Source organism: Chiloscyllium plagiosum, unplaced genomic scaffold (assembly GCF_037043375.1).
Source record: "Chiloscyllium plagiosum isolate Xiang-an unplaced genomic scaffold, Cpla_swu_hap1 HiC_scaffold_18, whole genome shotgun sequence".
Classification (NCBI taxonomy): Eukaryota; Metazoa; Chordata; class Chondrichthyes; order Orectolobiformes; family Hemiscylliidae; genus Chiloscyllium; species Chiloscyllium plagiosum.
This window is the reverse complement of record NW_028270156.1, coordinates 37,236,045-37,252,821: the sequence shown is the minus strand read 5'-3', so window position 1 is coordinate 37,252,821 and position 16,777 is coordinate 37,236,045. Positions and strand designations below refer to the sequence as shown.

Sequence of the window (16,777 nt, the reverse complement as noted above, 5' to 3'; positions counted from 1 at the left end):
AAATACCCTAATGGTGAATAGCAAAACATGAATTCAATGGAGAGTTTGGAATAAAATTAAAAGCAGCTCAGCAGTAAACATACAAGCATGTGTAAAGCACAAAATCCCATTTGGTTCGCCAGTGCCTTTTCAGGAAGGCTATTTTTATCTGGTCTGGCCTGGCTTACTGTGACTCTAGCCCCGCAGTAATGAGGGTAATCTCAACTGCCCTTTGTGTAATTGAAGATGAGCAATAAGTGCTGGCCTAGCCAGAAAAACCTAGAAATCATTGTACATAAGCTTGGTTCAACAATCCAGCAAAACAGTTTACAGAACAAACATTTCAAACTTCAATATAATGTGTTGTATGATTCAAGAATTGTCCTGATCTGGCACTATCATAACCATCTGGAGAAGTAGGCATTATTTTCTGTTGCACTGGTTTGACAAAGTGATCATCTTGCTGTTTGTAGTCATCCAATATCATCACACAATGCAGTGTTCTTTATAATTCTCAGCTCACCATTAGCGTGCCCTAAATTGCTCCAAGCTGCCTTGTGTTCTTTTGCAGTTTAGGACCATGATCAGTAATACGGTGTATGATTACACTGGCTGTATATTTTAGAATAACCTTTGCTGGCATTAAAGCATTTGTACATCTAATTAGCATCCTTGGTCGAGTGTGCTAATTCAGTCATTCTGTATTTATGTTTTGATTATACACTTTTTGCAAATTCCATCAACTTTGAAGAAAAATGTTCAATCTTGGAATGGTTTGACAATTAGTTGCTGGACAAAGTAATTCACACTTCTAAGTACAAGTCATGCACCCTTACTATTAACATTATATGGAAACCCAGCAATGCAATGCAAAAACCTTGCTTTTTTAGCCTCGCATGCGTTCATGACTCACAGAATATCCTAATATTGTACATCCCTCACCAATATCCTCTCGTTTTCAATCCTTTTTAGCAGAGGAAACAGTTTCTCTCCATCGACACTGCCCAATCCCCTCACAATTTTGAAATTATTGATCAAAATGTCTCTATACCTTTCGCCTCTCCAAAGAAACCAGTCCCAACATCTTCAGTGAATAACGTTTCTCATCCGTGGAACCATTCTTGTAAACTAATTCTGCACTTTCACTAAATCACATCCTTCCTATAAAATGTATACAGTAATCCACCTGGGTCTAACAAAATGATGCTGGTGTAATATAGTATTGATATCTTGACAAAAACTTGGGGATTTAATTGGCCTTGAAAAATGACTTGCAGAGACAAACACAATTTACCAATGCATGGCCAAATAAACAAACCTTCTTGGGTACATCTTTAATATCAGGCCAATCGTGGATGATGATCTTTTGAACTCTTGTAGTTACTGATTTTGGGGTAGCTGCCGATGGCGTGAATCAAAGTAAATGTTTGCCAAAGTGTAATAGATCAATCTTAAGAATATCTTCAACATTGTAATGCACTTGGCATAATAATTCAGATACCTGACTTGTATCTCATATTATCATTTTCTTGAATCTTGACAAACTATTGCTACAAACGTGATGGTGCACTCAGTATCCATCTGGTGAATTTCAGTTTTTATGGTTTATGATCTTTTTCAACAGCAATGTTTTGCTAGATAAGTGTGAGATAAACTGTAGGATGCCAAATGCCAGAAGTAACATCACACATTCTACATTGGAAAAGTTGGCTTGTGCAGATGACAGGTGGCGAACTGCCTCTTTCCTGGGGTCATGGTATTGCAGTAGTAAAGATTCTGACCATTCAAAGAATCTAAAAACTATGAGTAGTCACCTTGCTGCACCGTCATGACCTTCCTGTTGAGCAAGTCTTCAGCAGAGATACTTTGCTCACCGAGTTGGGAACTATGACGTGAGGATGCTGAACAAGCTGATGTTACATCACGGAACCTCTTTAACCGGTCACCTGAATTAGTACAGACTACATGGGTGGTGTAAAGGAAGGTATCTGGCTGAGACTGACCCAGCATTTGTACAATTGAATATGAATCCTTGTCATCATGCTGCTGACACCAGTAGGTGAAAAGGGTTGTCATGCTCTGCATTTGCCTTACCCAAGACTGCATTAGCATTAATTATACAAACACTACAAGGTACATATGCATCATCAGAACATTTCTTCACTAATAATCCAAATGATAACCACAGGCAAAAGAAACTGCCCAAAAGGTGTCCAGAATGTCATGAGGTTTTGGGATTCTTGCACTAAATTTGTAGACCAGATACTTTGCATCTTAGAAATGAGTCTTGCTTCAGTAAATTGGCATTTGACACTTCACCACTGGTAGTTTGAGTGGACACGTTTTCAAATGAAAGATTTAGGCATTTTGAACAAAGGGATTGTCTTATGATGCAAATGTTTCTTTAAAAAAGACAGAGTCATAGTCAGAGAGATGTACTGCATGGAAACAGACCCTTCGGTCCAACCTGTCCATGCCGACCAGATAACCCAACCTAATCTAGTCCCACCCGTCAGCATCTGGCCCATATCCCTCCAAACCCTTCCTATTCATATGATGGAGAATAACAACTGGGCATGGATATCACAGCACTGAAGAATCCAACTGAAATTTCTACCCATTAACTTTATTTGCAAACATTATATTCCTCTGGTACAAGAGTGTCAGGGCTAACATTTAGGTATTATGCCACAGAGAAGCTTTTTTTTAAAAAAGTATCATGTCATGTTTCAACTGATCTGAATCAAGATTAAATCAAATTAATATCCTCTTAGTGATGATATCATGAGCATCTCAAAGACAAACTGACAGACTGATTGTGTGACATAATATAACATGGACTTTAGGAAGCTGGTGTAAATATATCTGCTCCCTCCAAAAGCTAGAGTAGAATGGTTTGTCTCCACTCTCAGATACACCGACATCAGTAAAACATAACATCAGTCCCTTTACAGCCATTATTTAACTGAACAATTGGTGTCAACCAACCGTAGGATATCTATACGGAGTCCATAAGGTCAGATGTCTATTGGTTATTACAACACTTCTCTCAGCTGTGATGATAATACAGATTTAAAGAGGTGTGTTTTGTCCTTTTTCCTCCCCCACAGTGAGGTTTTGAGCTGTAGGTGGGTGAGCTGTCTCTTTGAAGCCAATAAACAGCTGGAGAAGGCTTGCATTTTTTTTTTAGTTGGAACAAAGCAGCATGAATGGGTGGAGCCAGGTTCCCACAGAAGCAAAGTTTTAGTTTAGCTTTCAGTAGTTCTTAGAATTTTGAAACTGCCATACATCTCTCCCTGCTACAGTAAAAAGCTGGGGTGTTCTCTCTGCAAATTTTCAGGGAATTTTCTCTGGATGTTCTTTCCTCCAGGACTGGAGAAACATTGCATGTGAGACAATGTATTTTATTAAATTTGTCTTTGTTAAGGGTGCGTTTAAGGAATGTTACTGTATTGGAATAGCTGCTGTTTAGTCATTAAACCTATTCTGTTAAATTTTCCAAAACATTGAAAGTTAGACCAATTTTCTTTTATTTATATTTTAATTGGGGTCAGAATAAAGTGTGTGTTTTGCTTAAAATTGAGTAGTATTACCAAATAAATTACATTTGGAACACAGCACCTTATACTTGCTTTTGAATAAGTTAAAAGTTAGAGTCTGAGCTATTTCTGATATGTTTGCAGGAGATTTGGTCTGGTCCATAACACAACCTTGATAACACGTTAGTGCTAGGGCTGTATATGTACACCATACAGACGCTGCTCTCTCTGGAAGATTGATAAGTTTTTTTCAGAAATTAGGGCAACAGGTTACTGGTATTGTGTAAATACTTGAAACTGGTCCCTTGGAGAGGAAAATAAAACCACTGGCCCAAATATTTCTAAAATGTTCACATAGATGCATGTACATCATAGCAGATCCAGCTGCCATCCACATTTCAGTAAGGATTATTGCGTAGATATTGTAATGCTGTTAATTGAAATACTTAATACAAAAATTAGTAATGTTACTGAAAATTACAGAAAAGCCAATGGACAGTTAGTTTTGTGTACAAAATGAAAATATATGGAAAGAGCAGCTCAAACTCACCTTTGAGCCTGGACCAGGATCTACCGTGGATACAGTTACTGCTGTTGAGGTCTCGCTGATCATACTTTGCGGCCTTTGGTCTGTTTGTTGTCTGGACATTTGAGTATTTGGTCTAAATTATAAGGAAGAACACAATTATTTCCATGTCTCCCATTTGGTTGAAGAGAATATTGACATTTCCCCTACTGCTAAAATCATCAGAAACCAAATAGCATTGAACAGATTCAGGTTTGTGGAATATATGCAAACATTTTAGCACCTATTCACATTATTAAACCTATTGCACCAGAATAAAACATTAAATTTATGCGTGGCTGATAAAAATAAAACAAGCAAAGTGGATACTACTGTGAAATAAGACATTAAATTTGCATTAAAGAATCACACAAACAGCTTCAACATTTCAGCAATGTCAGAACTGGGCATCAGTTTATATGATCCACCTTAGAATTACAGTTTGCTCCGAAGCATCATTTCACATAGTCTTCACCCCATTCTCCTGTTGTGTGGGAATCTAAACTGTTTCCCAGTCCACTTTATTCCAGGATGACAAAACTCTGGGGCACCATTATCTCATTTGGACAGATTTTAAGTTGCAGTCTTGATTCTGCAGATCCAGAAAAGTCAATGCCATTGAAACTGGAATTGCTTCAAAGCTCACAATCAATCTTGAATTCACTGCACAAACCAACAATTGCACAAGATAGCTATAGAAAAACAAAAGAAAATCTTGGAGCGAAACAAGCCTTCTGTTAAATTATTAATGAAGTTAAAGTGTTGAGATCCTAGAATGCTTCCCTAGATAGTTTTCTATCTATAATACTCCACTTGCACATATTCTGACCTGTCATCTGGTGCAACTTTAGGAAGTGTCAGATTGAAGTCAAACATTTTCACAGACAAGCGAGAAACTGAAAGGACTGTTACCAGGAAATATAACAAGAAAAATATTAAGAGAAGGATCAACTTTTCTTTCTCAAAAGATATCTATTTTAGAGTCCAGCTGCTTTTTGAACAATGCAAAATGTTTTTGTTCTATGTCATCCAAATATTTATCACCCCAAATATTCAAAAGTCAATATTGGTGTTCTTTCAAATCCATTTAAAATGATGTCTTCTAGCATGTCTTTCCCTGATTAACTTGAACTAATATCTCAGTATTTTCTCATATCAATTTTTAATGTAAAAAACACATTCAGGAAAGATACTCTCTCCCTTCTGCCTCTGGATGGAGTGAGGAGGATGAAAACAATAATGTAAAAATCTGACATGACCTTAGAGGGGAGTCAATGAATTAAAATAGCCTTTCATATAAAACAAAACTGTAAAATGATTCCTGAAAGTAAGCCAGAGAAATAAGCCAATAAAAAATGAACGAGGAGAAAGTGAAGGCTGCAGATGTTGGAGATCAGAGCTGAAAATGTGTTGCTGGAAAAGCGCAGCAGGTCAGGCAGCATCTAAGGAACAGGAGAATCGACGTTTCGGGCATAAGCTAAGAAGGGCTTATGCCCGAAACGTCAATTCTCCTGTTCCTTGGATGCTGCCTGACCTGCTGCGCTTTTCCAGCAACACATTTTCAGCAATAAAAAATGAATACAATTGAAGAAAATGTTGAAGAAGCAGTGGGAATGGGGGGTGGGTGGGTGTGTGTGCGCGTGTGCACGCGTAGCAAGTGCACGCGCAGCAAGTGCGAGGCAGAGAGAGAGAGACGCAAAAGATGGAGTTCACCACTATCTGCAGACGACACTGCCTTCAGGAAAAACGGAGGAAGGTCCAAAGTAGGCTGTCCTCCCTAACCTTTCCAGCATGACATCCAAATAAGATGTTCCATTTCTCAATGAAGCCCCCACAGTTAATCATGTTCTATTTGTCAGGGCCACTAACATCTCTGTCACATCACTGACCACTCGATCTGACCACATTGAGCATGCTCATCCAGTCTGCTCAGCTCATGAACATGCTGGGCGATGTGAAAATGGAAATTTGCAATATGTGGGTCACCTGCCACTCACTCTGCCTGACCTCATCAGTTCATCAAATCGCTTTCTGCACTGGACCTATAATCAACTGATTGTTGCTTTCTGCTGACACACCCATCATGCCTCTTCAGCTCGTGCGTTTATTCTACAAATGCAAGGAACATGCCCTGATTGACACTCCATCCATTCAATTTACAAAGGGAGGTGTATGAAGATCATAGTGCTTCCCAGGATGCCTGTCGGCCGTGAAATTTGGAGATATCAGCTGCTGCACTGTTTCACTGCGTAGCAAGCAAGCATTGTGCCAGGCAAACTGGTTATAGGGTCTTAACTGCTGACCAACCTGACGCAGGCTCTGGACCTGAAAACAATTCAAGTGTTAGCTCCCCAAATCCAGACTGAACATTCAGTTTTGAGCATCAAAAGTTCAGAGTGATGAGAAACTACCAGAGAAATATGAAAATTCAGCTTTGCTTTAAGTGTATGAGAAATGATTTTGAAGAATATTGAACAACATTAAGAGCATGCAAAAGCTAAATCCAGAATATTAATTTTAACCAATCGATTGTTTATGTGACCACAAATTTTGTATGAAGTTGTTTTTCCATAAAATTACATCCTGCATAATTTTAAAGCAATACCTAATCAATTGAACATGAGCACATGATAAAATTTACAGTTTTGCATGCAGAGAAATTTTACACAAGCCATATAACCTTATTGGAAAATGACTAAAATTCTAGAAATTTATCAGTGGAGAAATAATTAATGGCTTTAATTCTTACTTCAACAGTCAGTCTTATTGGTTTCCTAAGCAGGTTTACAGACATTTCAGTGAAATGGGCCTACCCAAAATTACCCACTTTAAAAGGCTAGGCAGTAACCTGACAGAGGGCCTTTAAAGATTATTAAAGATTTTCATACAGCACATATGAAAACATTATTTTCTCTTGGGTGATGAGCTAATCCAAAGGTCATCAACAGAAGATAGCTACTGTTAAAGTGAACAGGGAATACAGAGGAAATGTCTTTACTCCAAGGAAGTGAGTGGCAAGAATTCATTCCCACAGTTAATAGTGGCTGAATGACTATTCGATGCATTAAGGAAACCTATACAAACATAAAAAGGGAGAAGAGAACAGAGCAAGGCTTCCTAAACTGTGGATCATATCCTCATACTTTGGGATTACAGCCTCTCGGGCAGCAGGAGCTGCCACACAGCTTCAGCTTACTTCTGACCAATGTGAGAACCCTTTGAATACTTGTGCCCTTTGGTGGGCATGGCTGAATATGGCCTCTGGAGGTCTGACTGCTACCAAAAAACAAACCTGTGAATGGATGGGGTTGCTTCGTTTTGGAGAAGCCCTTCCTTTTCATCAGCTTTGCTTGGCTACAATTCTTCCCTTGCCCCACTCCCTCCTCAACAACTGAACATACACATCATTCTGGCTTGGAACAATATTGCTATTCCATCATCATCACTGGGTCAAAATATGGAACTACCTTCCCAAAAGCACAATGGGTGTTTCCACACTATGTACTACAGCAGCTCACCATCATCTTCTTTTCAGAGCGTTTCAGAGAACACCTCTGGGACACCCGGACCAACCAACCCAACCACCCTGTGGCTCAACACTTCAACTCCCCCTCCCACTCCACCAAGGATATGCAGGTCTTTGGACTCCTCCATCGCCAGACCACAACAACACGACGGTTGGAGGAAGAGCGCCTCATCTTCCACCTAGGAACCCTCCAACCACAAGGGATGAACTCTGATTTCACCAGTTTCCTCATTTACCCTCCCCCAACCTTGTCTCAGTCTAATCCATCGAATTCAGCACCGCCTTCCTAACCTGCAATCTTCTTCCTGACCTCTCCGCCCCCACCCCAGTCTGACCTATCACCCTCACCTTGACCTCTTTCCACCTATCACATTTCCGACGCCCCTACCCCAAGTCCCTCCTCCCTACCTTTTATCTTAGCCTGCTGGACAAACTTTCCTCATTCCTGAAGAAGGGCTTATGCCAGAAACGTCGATTCTCCTTTTCCCTGGATGCTGCCTGACCTGCTGCGCTTTTCCAGCAACACATTTTCAGCTCTGATCTCCAGCATCTGCAGTCCTCACTTACTTCCCACCATCATCTTCTGGCCGGCAAGTAGAGATGGTCAATAAATTGAACCTGGGTCCTCTCAGCACCAGGGACCCAGGTTCAATTCCAGCCTCAGGTGATTGCTTGCGTGGAGTTTGCGCATGCTCCACGTGTTTGCATGGTTTTCTTCCAGGTGCTCCGGTTTCCTCCCACAATCCAAAGATGTGCAGGCCAGGTGAATTGGCCATGCTAAATTGCCCAGAGTGTTGGGTGCATTAGTCAGGAGTAAATGTGGGGAATGGGTTTGGGTAGGTTACTCTTTAGAGGGCAGTGTGGACTTGTTGGGCCGAAGGGCTCGTTTCCATAACTGTCGGGAATCTACTCTAAATGCTAGTCTAGCCAGCAGTAGTCCCATGAACAAATAAAACGCAATATGGATTTGATTGGATTAGTCACCATTCATGTAATTCTACGTATTTTTCCAAACGTGGAAAATTCTCACCTTGCTGTATATGTTGGTGTAGTCGTGCAGCACTACAAAATGAACTGAGTCATTATCAGAGAAGATAATGCAACACAGTGGCTCAGTGGTTAGCACTGCTGCCTCATAGTGCCAGGGACCAGGGTTCGATTCCAGCCTCGGGCAACTGTCTGCGTGGAGTTTGCACATTCTACCCATATCTGCGTGGGTTTCCTCCAGGTGCTCTGGTTTCCTTCCACATCCAAATATGTGCAGACTAGCTAAATTGCTCATACTGTTCAGGGATGTGTAGGTTAGGCACATTAGTCAGGGGTCAATGTAGAGTAATAGGGTAGGGGAGGGGGTTTGGGTGGTATACTCTTCGGAGGGGTGGTGTGGACTTGTTGGGCTGAAGTGCCCGTTTCCATACTGTAGAAATTCTAAGATATCCAAAGCAAGAACTTCAGAGCAGAGTGGAAGAAAAGATTACATTCATCCAATTCCACATCTATTTTACTTCCTCCTTCTCCTTTTGACTTCCAAAAAGAAACTTCTCAAGAAGAGGTGGCACACAGGACAATCATTTTATCATGCTGCATGCTTATGTTAACATTGTTCATTATTCTTCCCTAACCCTCACTCTTTATTCTAAGCTGCTGTATTGGCTGACTGGAATTTAGCTGATAAGAATTAAACAAGAGAGCTGGCATTAAAAACTCACTGGACAATCTAAAATGACATTCTGAAAACTTGGTTGGTGACAGGGCAGTCCTGTTCTTTTCTTCACTCAAAGTTCTCACTCACATCAAACATTGTTAGTGATTAATCATAAACCAGGAATAGAAGCATTCAAAATCCCTACACCTTATAAAGTCAGAAGGAGGTACACTTTTTATTGGCTTTTCTCCATGTTCTCAAGTCAGATTTCATTTCAGGAAAAAGATTCTTGAAATGAGAGTCTAGAGATTCGACAGAAGGCCTTTCAAAATACAGTTGTGTCATTGCAGACTGAACATGACAGCAGATTTTTCTATACAGCAAACAGCTCCAATAACTACTACAACATCAGTACCAAGCTGCAATAAAAGGTAACTTGAAATAATATGGTCAAGTTTATTACCTTCTGATTGTTTGGGTAAATGTTTTACTAATTTAAAGGATGCTAGCTGTAATGAACGAAATCTTCATCTGTGTCAGACACCCACAAGCTGCAGCAAGTACTCCCAAATCAAACAGAGAAGAATGAACTTTCCTCACAATACAGCAAAGAATTAGAATTAGAATCCAACTGATACGATATATTGAACAAATCTGGATTGTTGTTAAGAATTCGAATCCCTACAGAAACAGGCTCTTCGGTCCAGCAATTTCACACTGACCCACCCACCCAGACCCATTCCGCGACCCTATATTTACCCGAGTAATGCACCTAACCTACATATCCCTGAATGCTATGGGCAATTTAGCATGGCCAATTCACTTAAGCTGCATATCTTTGCATTGTGGGGGGAAAAGGGAGCACCCAGAGGAAACCCACGTAGACACAGGAAGAATGTGCAAACTCCACACAGGCTCGAATTGAACTTGTGTGCCTGGCACTGAGGCATTTGTGCTAACCACTGAGTCACTGTGCCGCCCTTATAGAACATAGAACACTACAGCACAGTACAGGCCCTTCCAGCCCTCGACTTGGCGCCAACCTGCAGAACCAATCTGAAACCGATCTGTCGTACACTATTCCATTTTCATCCAGATGTTTATCCAATGACCATTTAAATGTCCTTCAAGTTGGTGAGTCTACTACTGTTGCAGGCAGTGCTTTCCACAGCCCTACTACACTCTGGGTAAAGAAACTACCTCTGACATCTGTCCTATATCTATCACCTCTCAATTTAAATCTATGCCCCCTCGCGCTAGAACTCAAAAGGAGTGATATTTTCCTTTTGCTTTGCCAATCATCTTTCTACATGAGTATGTCAGTTAATGTCAAAATTACACATAGTTCTTCACATGAGCCAAATTTGAAGATAAATAGGAGGTTACAATAGCACAGCTACATCAACCAGCTATTAACCAAAAGATTTGCGTGGTAAGAACTACAAGCATAAGCACATACGATCATTTAATCTTCCAATGAAGGAAGATCTACACACATAGGAACTAAAACAGAACTGGCAAAAGTCATTCTACTCATGTAATCTAAACTTCCCACCAACCATCTTTTATATATTCAGTCATGCACTCAACTCCCTCCAAACTTCAGCATGAAAGCTTAAATGGTTCTGACAAAGAACTCAAGCCACAAGTTAAGAATCTCCATTCATCCTCATTTTTCAATTCTTAGCTTGAAGAGTATTACAATTGAACTCAAAAGAAAAAAAAAGCAGGATATAAGAAAAACAAAATCCTAAGAAATAGCAATAAGAATAGGCTAATCAGCTCATTGAGCATGATCTACTATTCATAAAGTTGCGTCTGAACTGTTTGATGCTTGAACTTGTTTCTTGTCTGCAAGAAAGTGAGGACGACAGATGCTGGAGATCAGAGTCAAATAGTGTGGTGCTGGAAAAGCACAGTTGGTCAGGAAGCATCCAAGGAGCTGGAGAATCGCTGTTTTGAGCATAAGTCCTTCATCAGGAATGAGGCTTGTGGCTCAACGGGGCCGAGAGGTAAATGGGAGGGGTTGGGGCTTGATTTTTTTTTTGGGGGGGGGGGGGGGAGAAGAAAAAGAGTGAAGAAGGGAGCTAGGAATGTGATAGGTAGTTGAAAGTGAGGGTGAAGGGGATAGGTCAGAGAGAAGAATGGAGAGGATAGAGGGAAGTAAGATGGACAGGTAGGACAGTTCAAGAGGGCAGTGCAGAGTTGGAAGGGTGGATCTGGAATAATGTTGGGGGAGGGGAAATGAAGAAACTGGTGAAACCCACCTCTGGCATATAGGATCAAGCATTGATCCTATATGCTTGAAGTGTCCCGAGGTGGAAGATGAGGCGTTCTTCTTCCAGGCATCAGATGGTGAGGGTTGGGTGGTGGAGGTGGTCCAGGACTTGCACGTCCTTGGCAGTGTGGGAGGGGGGAATTAAAATGTCTGGCCGCCGGGCGGTCAGGTTGTTTAGTAAGTGTCTCCCAGAGATGTTCCCTGAAATGTTCCGCAACTTGGCGTCCTGTCTCCCCAGTGTAGAAGAGACCACATCGGGAGCAATGGACACTAGCCTGCGCCCATAACCCCGAATGCTCTTGTACATTCAAATCCATCGAGCTCAGCTGCAAATATATTAAATAATTCATTTGAGAATTCCCCTCCCAGAAGACATTCCTCCCTCATCTTGGGACAATTCCTGGGCCAAGTTTCCCAATTAATTACAATTCCAGGCAGGTTAATCCAAATTGTTAAGCTCCTGGGTGAACTAGTTCCCTTTTTTTGAACTCACGACCCATCAATTTGTCCACAACAGGGCTAATTTAAAAATAATCCCTTCCCTTATGGATGTTTTTTGCTCAGACCAAATGAGTTTGTCTCTTAAAAGAAGCCAACTTAACACGGCTTTCTTGGAGCTCACTAAAAATAGGTTTGTTAGCTGTTGAATGAAAGGACAAATAGTAACGCAACACCCACATACATTAGAAATGAAAGCAGAGTCCAGAAATGATAAAAGTTACAAAACATTAACCAGATCAGTTTCAGAATTCCACAAAGAGAATACAATGGATGCTATGGCTGTTACACTGACATGGTACCTGAAGCAGTTATATTAGCAGGCAAGCAGTTGATCGAGATGCCAGGCTTTGCAGGTCAGCTGAAAAGGCTGATGTTCAGTTTCTTGCACCTGAAGTTGTGCTGACTTTCTGGCTTTTAGACAAGACACACAGACTTGCTTTATTTTATCTGCAGTGCAGCGATGACTAGGGATTTCCTCATTTGTGACACTGACAGCACATTGTTTCGTCCAGTATCACATACAGTCCAAGGCTGAAATGAGCTTTTAATCTCCCCCCCCCCCCCCCCCCTGTTGTGTATTCTTGAAAGGGGAAACAAACTTGCCTTTTGCCCAAATTGCTCTTTTCTCCCAGCATATTCACGATCTGAGATAGTTCACAGGAAGTAACAATTCAGTTTGCAATGCCTCTCTCCTTGAAGTCCTTCTCTTTGAATCTTTTGCAATAGTCATCACATGACATTTCAGGGTCTCCTTAATAGCTCAGGATAATCCACTGCAGGCCTTTCAGGTGGAATTATATTGCGCAGAATTTACATTGGAGTCATTTTTGGGTGCTGGCCTTTTAAAAGACACATTATAATTCGACATATCCACAGATAATCTGGAATTATGTTCCATTATCAATTCAATCTCTGTTTTAAACATACTTTTTTTTAAAGCTTTGTCCTCAGCTCTAAACTCTGACAAAATAGAAATAGCCCCCAAATATCTGTTCTGTCAACCCTGCTCAGGATCTTAAGTTTCAATAAGATTCTTTTCATTGTTCTCACCTCAAATGAAGTCAGGCTCAACATACTCAAGCTCACTGCAAAACAGATGACAGCCTTTGCAGTTCTTCTCAGAACAATGCCTCAATAACTGAACTTAACCTGTCTGGCTTAAAATCTAAACAGCTGGCAGTTAACAGTCAATTACCATAAACTGGAGCCTTCTCTATGGCAGTTTGATTATGTTTTTTCAGGTGGGAATATTTGGCAGTTAAAGGGGAAATGCTCATTTTCGTTGTTTTATCATCAGTGAATCATTACCATTGCAACATAAGTAGTTAATATCCTTTGGGCTTGAAGAGTCAGGGACGAGGTGCACCTATCCTGGATGTGAGTCACAGCATGTTCAAACAGGGTTAATTAAAACTGCTATAAGATTGCCATCAAGGCAATTTATAAATAAACATTCCTACACTGCACAAGACATGAATTCAAGTGGCACGCTCTTCAACCAATGAAAAGATAACTATTGTTATTAGTCTGTGGAATCAGAGAAAAGTGCGTCTCAAGCACTTGATCACTGTCCTCTGGCAATTCATTCAGAATTAAATCAAGGCTCCTATCCCAACTTACTTTTGAAATTAAGCAAAGTAGGACTGTGAAAATCTGTTATGGCTGGTCTTTACAGTACCAAAAAATACCTGGTAAAACAACAGTTCATAACTAAGCAATATTAGTGAACGCATTTGATTTTGATAATCAAGAACTGGGGTGTTAGTCGGAAAAAAACATCTGAGCCAGAGTGAGAAAGGGCAGGACATAGAAATTTTTCACCCTCCTGTAACCTCAAGAATTCTGCGGTGAATTTACTTCTGAAATTCTCCCTATACGCAACAACATGCAAAAAGAATGACTGACGGTCTGCAATATTAACTGCTGCTCTCAGATTCCTCACAGGAAATGGTAAAATTACCAATAAGTGTGTCTTCAGCTCTGCCAAGCAACAGCATCAGATGTTTACTGTCTGGATTCAAACATAAAAGAGAACCTATTGGGTCAAAAGTATGATTGAGATAATTAAGATATTTGAATTGCAGCATTCAGCAGCTTCAGGGAAAAGGGCTAATGGATTGGATGAAAACGTGAATGCAGAGAGCTCAGCTTCCCATGGTCAACTCTCAGCTGCAGATTAACTGTGCACTGCTTGCCAGTGTTGCCTCAGAACCCATTCTGCACTGGTCAAGCAGGAATGAGGATTTTCTCCATTCACAAGGTCAATTACTGTTTACAGTGGATGCACAAGATTCTTTTTTGTAGTAAAAGGAGAGGTCGGCTGGGGAGACCTTTTCTGGTCTCAGGCTGGCCACCAATTGAAAACTCCAAACAATTGCCAAAATGATAGCAGAAACCGGATAGATATCAACACAGACAGGGAGGTCTGCAGTAACAAAGCATCGCATTGCCAACAGCAGTACTTCACGCCCCCACAATCTATAACCAAACGGCCTGACGTATCATTCCTTCCAGTACCAAATATGGGTTAACATGGAACATAAATAGCATGCAAAAATGTGCTGGAACATTGCAATGAAGCACCAACCTTGCGAAGCTGCCAGCCAGACAAACTCAAAAAGAGGAGACCACAGTCAGGGCAACCAATGGTCGAGAGAAAATCTCAAAAGCACAATCATCAAATTGAATAAAAGAGGTGGACGACCAAACAACTAAACAGAAAGTGGCTTCATGAACCTTTCTATTCATAAATAGAGAGCTCAAGAAGTCAGTCTAAGAGGCAAGGCTGGCTAAACATTTTGCAAACGTCTTCAGGCTTCAGCAAAACATTCCAGGTGGACAGTTCACGGAGATCTGTTCCAAAGTATTGACCATCACTGATGCAAATTTCCATGCAATTCTAGTTACTCCACCATTACATGCAGGGGTAGTGGAGTCTGAAATCAAAAAGCCTTGGTAAAACGGAGCCAAAACTGGTTCAATAATTGACCAGAATGCATAGATAGAAATGAGTTAGCAACAGGAGTAGTCCGTTGGGCCCTTCAAGCCTGTTCTGGTATTCCAGAAGATATTCACTGATTTGATTCTAACATCGACTTGACATTTCGACTTAATCCCAATAACCCGCGACTTCTACGTTAATCAATAATTGAATAGAAATCAATTATTTTAACAAAAGACCACATATGCAATGCTGGTTTTTCTCTGGACTGGTCAAACCATTGCGTCCATCCACAAATAAGAGGTCCAATAGAAAATCACCCCACCCCTGAATCAATCATAGAATGAAAGAATTCCTACAATAAGGAAAGAGGCCATTTGGCCCATCTAGTCCACATCAACACTCCAAAGACCATCCAACCCAGACCATCTTATCCCTGTAACCCCACATGTCCCATGGCTAAACCACATATCCTGAATGTCTTTCGACTGAGAGGGGAGATTGGAACACATGGCAGAAACCTAGTTAGATACGGGCAGAACATGCAAACACCACAAAGCCAGAGTCTTCCAACACTGGAACCGAACCCGGGTCCCAGGCACTGAGAGGCACCAGTACTAAACAATGAGCCACTGTGCTTCCTCATACGGACAGAGATGTGACAGAGTTGGAGCATCCAAGCATCTCACAGGCAAAAAGCAGTCTTCCTGACTCATGCCATAACCTTGAGATTTGTTACACAACACCTCCACTATCACCCAAGAATCAACAACAATGGGGACACCACCAGCTCAAACACCAAGCAACAAGTCATATGCAATTCTGTCTTAAACATCACGATACTGAAACTCCCTATTGAACATCATTGCACATTTATCACTGCAAAAGGTTCTCAGTTCAACAGAATCATCTATCACAAATCACTGTAGCTATGAATGAAAAATAAAACATTCAATTACCAGCTTCATTCAATTAACATCAGAAGAATAAAATCCAAGATGTACATACACATATCTTGATTTAGGTGATTTGATAGCAAATCTTCCATCATTCTTTCATTTTAAAAAGATCGTTATAAACAGCTTAGATTTCCACAAATATCTGCTAACATTAAATAAGAATCTCCACGAAAGTGACAATGCAACACTGAAAGGTGACACAGATATCTAACGTGTGATAAAAGCACTTAAATGAAGCTATTCTTTCTCTCTCTGAACTAAGTAGAGAAATATCTCAATACAATATGCAGTAGTTCCTTAACTAATTACACTTACCGTAGTGAATAATCCATTTGGGTACTGAAAATAACATAAATAATTATTCTATTATTCTCCTCATCCAGTTGCGGAAGTTTCAACCACAGCAAGGCAGGTGCTTATATTTTTCATCTGTGGCTGCCATAGCAACTGAATGTATGGGATACAACAGGGCACATGGTTGATTCTCTGGGGCTCTATTAGAGGTACTAACAGCTGCAGGGAGTGCTCAAAAGCAGTCCGGAAACCTAACTGTTGTCAAAAGATGAAAGCAATGACCATAGATCCGAAGATTGGCTTCACTAAAATCAAATAACCAGCATTGCTTTTTGCCTTCGACATTTCTGGAATTGTATTTATTTTCAAATAAACAATGCAGCGCACTCCATGTTGTTAACAATAAAAGGTGTGACAGCTATTAATAGGTTTTGAATCCCAGTGGCTCATACAATTGTTATTTTTTTGTGGAGGGAGGAATTCAACAGATTATCTAGTTTTTCCAGCTGGCAATGGTGTTTCTCGTATCCTGTACAGCTTTTGCACGTTC

The 16,777-nt window shown here is 40.6% G+C and overlaps 1 protein-coding gene across 10 annotated transcripts in view; it reads right to left on the bottom strand.

The window, feature by feature from the left end:
- The window catches only part of plekha7b (pleckstrin homology domain containing A7b), a 472,905-nt gene that overhangs the window by 159,747 nt on the left and 296,381 nt on the right, over positions 1-16,777 (bottom strand). For all 10 annotated transcript variants that reach the window (XM_043705777.2, XM_043705778.2, XM_043705780.2 and 7 more), the window contains one exon: positions 4,069-4,180. In XM_043705777.2, the coding sequence (XP_043561712.2) occupies positions 4,069-4,180 (112 nt within the window). The remainder of the gene's footprint in view (positions 1-4,068; positions 4,181-16,777) is intronic.